Source organism: Nothoprocta perdicaria, unplaced genomic scaffold (assembly GCF_003342845.1).
Source record: "Nothoprocta perdicaria isolate Ctin4 unplaced genomic scaffold, notPer1 scaffold_236, whole genome shotgun sequence".
Lineage (NCBI taxonomy): Eukaryota > Metazoa > Chordata > Aves > Tinamiformes > Tinamidae > Nothoprocta > Nothoprocta perdicaria.
The window spans coordinates 528,709-535,076 of record NW_020455462.1 but is presented as its reverse complement, the minus strand read 5'-3'; the positions used below and the strand labels follow the sequence as shown (position 1 = coordinate 535,076).

General features: G+C 41.6%; 1 protein-coding gene across 1 annotated transcript in view; it reads left to right on the top strand.

The window, feature by feature from the left end:
- BRINP3 (BMP/retinoic acid inducible neural specific 3) overlaps positions 1 to 5,001 on the top strand; it is a 139,133-nt gene extending 134,132 nt beyond the window's left edge. The window contains exon 7 of the mRNA XM_026039665.1: positions 3,470 to 5,001. Coding sequence (XP_025895450.1) covers positions 3,470 to 4,586 — 1,117 coding nt within the window. The 3' untranslated portion in view covers positions 4,587 to 5,001. The remainder of the gene's footprint in view (positions 1 to 3,469) is intronic.
- The last annotated feature ends 1,367 nt before the right edge of the window (positions 5,002 to 6,368 follow it).

Genomic DNA, 6,368 nt, shown 5'->3' with positions numbered 1-6,368 from the left:
CATTCCTCATTCAACAGCAGTCCTTTGTATGGAGAAAAAGCTTTCAGAATCACATTCCAATGTCAATTTATCTAATTAATGATGAGTAGCTTAAATAAAGCATTTTTTGCCTAGATTTCATGTATTTTCAGTTAATTTTATTAATATACTTGGGTAAAAGCAATAAATTAGGAATAACAGTTATCTTTAATGATAACATTTAAAAAAGCAACTAAAACAGCTGCCTGCTTTTTTTTTTTTTTTTTCCCCTCCACATAGAACTTACACTTCTAAGCTGATCAAAGACTAGGAAGTATAATTAGAACTTCATGAAATCTGTCTAATGAAAACAAGGTAGCAAATTAAGATAAAAAGTGTAAGGAACTCACTTTGGAAGCACCTTACCAAAGATTTGAACTTTGTCTGGAATAAAAAGAAAACATGCTTCCTACTGCAGTTCCTGCATTCCTTGCAGCTGCTAATGATCAAATATACAGTTGTTTGGATACACTAAGTATTAAGGATTGTAAGTATTATAAAGCAAGTTTTAGACTGCAGACTTATTTCAACACATGGATTTGTGATTTTATGCAGAAGAGTTTCAGACTGCTTCTTCTCCTAATGAAAAAAGCTGGAAGGTGGGTGCATTTAAATAAATAAATAACTGGTAAGTTGTTTTGCTTGTCACAAGAACAGAAACAACAGTGATCTAATGATCATTAACAGGGGTAGAAACAAAAAAAAAAAAAAAAAAAGATTGTGTGGCTGGAAAAGCAAGTGCTTCAAAGCAATGCGACCTGTATCAGCAAAAGTAATTTTACTTGCTTGAAGAAATTCTTTCCAACCATTAACAATCCTTATCTTTCAACAGTGCTGTCTTTCTCCAGACATCTCTGTCTTTCTGACCCCTCTTTTTATTCTCCTGTTTCAATTGCTACCTGCGTATTTGTAAGAGGAGACAGTATCTGATTGTAAGGTTGTAAATTAAATGCTCATGTTGTTCCTCATTTTCATTTCTATTTTCTTCAGAACCCTAGCAGTGATATTTGGGAAAATTAATGAGTGGCTCGATCTTTGAAGTACTGCCCTGCCAAATAAAAAGCAGAATAATAAATAATAATGTAATAAAGTGTAATTCTGTTTGCTAGATTGTAGAGGAAACAAGAGCAGATAAAACAGAAATGATCTGAAAGCTGAAGATTATCTTTCTTTGCTCAATAAAGTAATATTCAAAATTATGCTAAGTATAATCTATCAGAATGTTATCTAAAATTAGGTTACAGAAGTCATGGATGGAGTGCAGCTCATGCAGCATGAGCTCCAAGCCAGGGGTTAAATGCTCTTGTTTCACTCCAGCTCATCTGGAAATGATGTGATGACCCAAAAGCAATGCTGAACCCAAGCTTCTCATCTCAGCTGGGAAAGCCATGTAGACCCATGGCTTTGGTTGCATGGGTGCTTTAGGCACAGTGGGCTTTCATCTGGCTGGAATATCTCATGGAAACACATACTCAGATACCCAAAGCATGTGGCATGACTGGTGATTTGTGTGGTTGACCCAAGCAGATCTGGACTCTACAGTTGATACTCYGTGACACAAGGGAAATCTTTACAGTAGGTCTTCGAATGTTGATCCTCTCCTGCACTGAATTCAAATCCACATCTGGAAGCTCAGAGCTGGTCGATGCAGAATGAGGCTTTCTGGAAACACACTCATAATTTATAAAAAGACTTTTCAAAGAAAAGTTGTTGGCAAGAGACTTAGGAGATGATGCTAAAATTTACATCTATGGATCCGTTCATCTGCTGTTGGGAATCCTTAACATTCTCTATAGCAGACATGTGGCTCCAACTGGTACTAACAGCACGTGCCTAATACCTGGAGACTAAAAGGCAAACGGGTATTAGCCCCAGAGATCTAAAGGGAAGTGAAAAGCTGGACTTTCTTTCTTGCAGCTTTTAAAACAAGCACAGAGAGCCACAAAGAATTAGGAAAAAGCCCTAACAAGAGGAAATTTTCACTCCTTCAGGCAGAGCTCTTCTCTGCTTTCACGGTTGTGAAACAGCGTTCATATTTTCCCCAGTTTGGGGGCAACATATATACTTTGATATTGCACTTGCTTTTAGAAGGGATGTTCTGATTCTTGACCAGGAAATCCAAGAGAAAACCTGCCAGTTGCATTTTTGCTTAACGTTGACTTTCACTTAAGCACAAAGAGGAAGGTAGGCATTGAGACATCCATGTCACGGATTTTACTGTATATACCTATGTAAATTGCTAATAGACAATATATAAAAGGAAAAGAAATAGGCGTATAAAATATAAAATGACTTGACTTTGCTGGGTTTTATTTTTCCATTTTTAAAAAGCTAGATTGAGATAGCATAGCTTTTTACTATTAGTATTTATCTGCTCAGAGAAGAAGCTAGGATTTCTGATATAGGAAATGCTTGAGCCAAATTCAACTTAACGCCTATGTTGGCAGCTCTTGCATTTTCTGTTTGCAACAACACAGTGAAAAGGGAAAAACTGCAACCACCATCCTTGGGGTGACAGCACTGGAAGTGACTGCAGCAGCCAAAGAAAGATCCCTAAGCTGCTACTGCTAGGCTTAATAGGAAGAATTAAAAAATATAGACAAAGAGATTTATTTTTTTTTTTYCTCTGGGTTACTTCCACATAGCCGTGCTGTTCTCACTGCCTTTCTGCTATAGCAACTGTGCCTTATCAGCCCCAGCTGCTGGTTTCAGGCTCTGCTCCCCTAGCACAAATTAGGACGTTAACTCTCCCTTCTAGGGAAGCCAAAACGAGATGACAGGAAGAATATTGAAGTGATCTTTTAATTTCAGGGCAGAGGATGCAAAGTAAACACAGCATGCTCATCCATGGCTTCCTGCAGGGACAGCGCTGTGCTGGAAGGCATTCAAGGAATTAAGCGTGATTCTTCTTTTTTTTCCAGGACTGGGTCCTAGCTGCTCTTCCAGGCAAACGTTTTGGCCACTCCGTGGCTCCCTAAAGCCTGGAATGAGGAAGCTTGCGAGCATGCAAAATCCTAACAAAGAGATGGTGCAGAGTTAGGCACGCTTAGGTACATAGGAATCGCCTCAGTGCTCGAGGAGAACCAGGGCAGAAAACCTCGGCAGCAGCGGAGAATTGCAAGGTGTTAATCTGAAGTCAACTACAGAAAAAAAATTCCTCCTTGGCAGACTTCCTTGGCAAAGGCAAGAGAGCAAATACGCAAAGCAGACGCTCCTGGGGTGCATTGTGAAGGAACCTTCTCTAGTGCGACTYTGCATCGTTAAAAAGCAATTTATACCGGTGTTTATCCAACTGCAGATGCTGTCATCTTACTTTTTAGCTCTGTTTATAGTGTCTTAATCTTCTACTAAAACGGCGTCTTCTTTCTTTCTTTCTTTGTTTTTTCCCCTGTGGAAAACTGCTAGTTCTTCTCCCCGCGTGCTGAACCGCCTTGTTCTGCYTTTCCCGCAGGTCTTCCACCTACTGGCTGAGCCGCATCCAGTCCTTCCTGTACTGCAACGAGAACGGGCTGCTGGGCAGCTTCTCGGAGGAGACGCACACGTGCAGCTGCCCCAACGACCAGGTGGCGTGCCAGGCCTCCCTGCCCTGCACGGTGGGCGAGGGCGCCGCGTGCCTCAGCTGCGCCGCCGACAACCGCACGCGCTGCGGCGGCTGCAACGCCGGCTACATGCTGAGCCAGGGCCTGTGCAAGCCCGAGGTGGCCGAGTCCACCGAGCACTACATCGGCTTCGAGACGGACCTGCAGGACCTGGAGATGAGGTACCTGCTGCAGAAGACGGACCGCCGCATCGAGGTGCACGCCATCTTCATCAGCAACGACATGCGCCTCAACAGCTGGTTCGACCCGTCCTGGCGCAAGCGGATGCTCCTCACTCTTAAGAGCAACAAGTACAAGTCCAGCCTGGTGCACATGATACTGGGCCTCTCTCTGCAGATTTGCCTGACTAAAAACAGCACCTTGGAGCCCGTTCTCGCTGTTTACGTCAACCCTTTTGGGGGCAGCCACTCTGAGAGCTGGTTTATGCCTGTGAACGAAAACAGTTTCCCAGACTGGGAGCGGACTAAGCTGGACCTACCCCTTCAGTGCTATAACTGGACGCTGACTCTGGGCAACAAGTGGAAGACGTTTTTTGAAACGGTCCACATCTACTTGAGGAGCCGAATCAAGTCGAGTGGCCCCAACGGCAACGAGAGCATCTACTACGAGCCCCTGGAATTCATGGATCCCTCGCGGAACCTGGGCTACATGAAAATCAACAACATCCAAGTGTTCGGCTACAGCATGCACTTCGACCCCGAAGCGATTCGAGACTTGATCTTGCAGCTGGACTACCCCTACACTCAGGGATCACAGGACTCGGCACTTTTGCAGCTGCTGGAGATACGGGACCGTGTAAATAAACTCTCCCCCCCCGGCCAGCGTCGCCTAGACCTCTTCTCTTGCTTGCTCCGTCACAGACTCAAGCTGTCTACCAGTGAGGTGGTGAGGATCCAATCTGCTTTGCAGGCCTATAACGCCAAATTGCCAAACACAGTGGATTATGACACAACCAAATTATGTAGTTAACCATAAATGTGAAGCACAACACAAAACCTTGAAGGAGTTTTTACAGTGCTTTTGTGGAGCAGTTTATGTTTGGAAGAGTACATTTAAATTGTCTTTTCAATATCTGTCTTATATCAGTCAATACTGTTGGATGGCAATTTACACCCATGAACTTGCTGACAATGAATATATTATACCTGCAGTTTTGGTTTATGAATGAAATAAATACTGACACCAGTCTAGAAGACATTCTACTTTTTACAATAAATTTCATTTGTAATTTTCTATGTTCCGTGGCAATGCTTTTGTGCATTACATCCTCTAGAGGGAACATAAAAAGGATACCAATAAAATTTTGTAGCTGAACAGTTATTAAAAAGAAATGCTGTGGGATTCTTTTTTGTTGCACAAAAGTAGTAGTCTCGATACACTTTTGTGTGGGCTGCATACAGGAGGAGGAGGTAAAAGAGAGTCATCTGTGATTTAACAGGAACCTTGTAAGGTGGATGTAGATGTTCCCGCTGAGCTGAAGTGACAACTGCAGTGATGTTTTGCTCACCTCCCCTCAAGACATGTGCTTTTCAAGGTGCTTCATCTGACATACAGATTCCCGGGGCGGTTTAGGATGGACAGGAGATAAACATAGTGCGATGCACACTCGGAAAATGTTGCATTAAAACTCAACAGCAGAACAGGGGAGTGGGTGTCTATGCAACTGGTCAAACTGCCCTTATAAAAGACAACCCTTCCAGCCCTAACATCTTCTCCAAGCTTTTCATATACATCTCTGTATATGACCCCTACAYACACACATCTAAAATTACCTATTGGAACTGTTTACCTAAGTATCATCCATACTGATAAACTTCAAATGCAGTTAACAAACTCCCCTGAAAACTTTCTGCAATTTTAGCATGTGTCTATTTTTTGCATACATACAAGTAAAAATTTTTTGACACGATGTTGTGGTTTCAATGAATATACCCTTTCACATAAATGTGACAGCACTGAAATCTACTTTGCAAAGTAGCAATTCCAGAAAAAAATATGCCATTATCTATTCATGAAATGAATTAAATGTGCACATCTGGAAAACAAAGATCGGAATCAGATTCTTGGAGGTTTTACACATTGCAGCCGAAAAATTGCATCTCAAATAACAGCCAATCTCCTGGCCCGAGCTGCAATGCAAATCAAAGCAATCAAGAATTAAGCAGGAAAGAAGCTTCACGCCGGGATAAATAGTACAGAAAATGAAACTTTTGCTACATCTTGCAAGAAGACAAAGAGGCCTTATCAGAAAACACATGATAATGTGAGCAAAATGGGTGTCATTTCTTTGGGTGGCACCTACTGATGGTGAATCTGAATCTGTGCCGCTGTTGTAAACATCAGGCTCTTTCTTTAAATGGGAAATAATTGCATGTAAGACTACTGTTTTAAGTGCAAGCATGGAAAGAAAAAAATCCTTATTCTAATTAATACAATATTTACATTAATTGTACTGCAATTCAGTTCTGGATCAGTAGGCTGCAGTCCTCACTTCATTTTTAGCTAGAGAGTAACAGCACAAAAACTATTATGCTTCATAATTAAGTGTAAGCAAAATAAAATCCAAGGTCAGAAAAAAATATGAAAAAATCTACTGTCAAGGAGACTCTTGTTTTCTTTAATGACTCTTCTCCCTCCTTATCTCACCAAATATTTGTAAGGGGTATTATTGCTCCACCACACATTCRTATTATTTCCTCATTCTATACTAGGAAGCCCCAAATGACTAAAAATAGCAATTTTTACCATTAG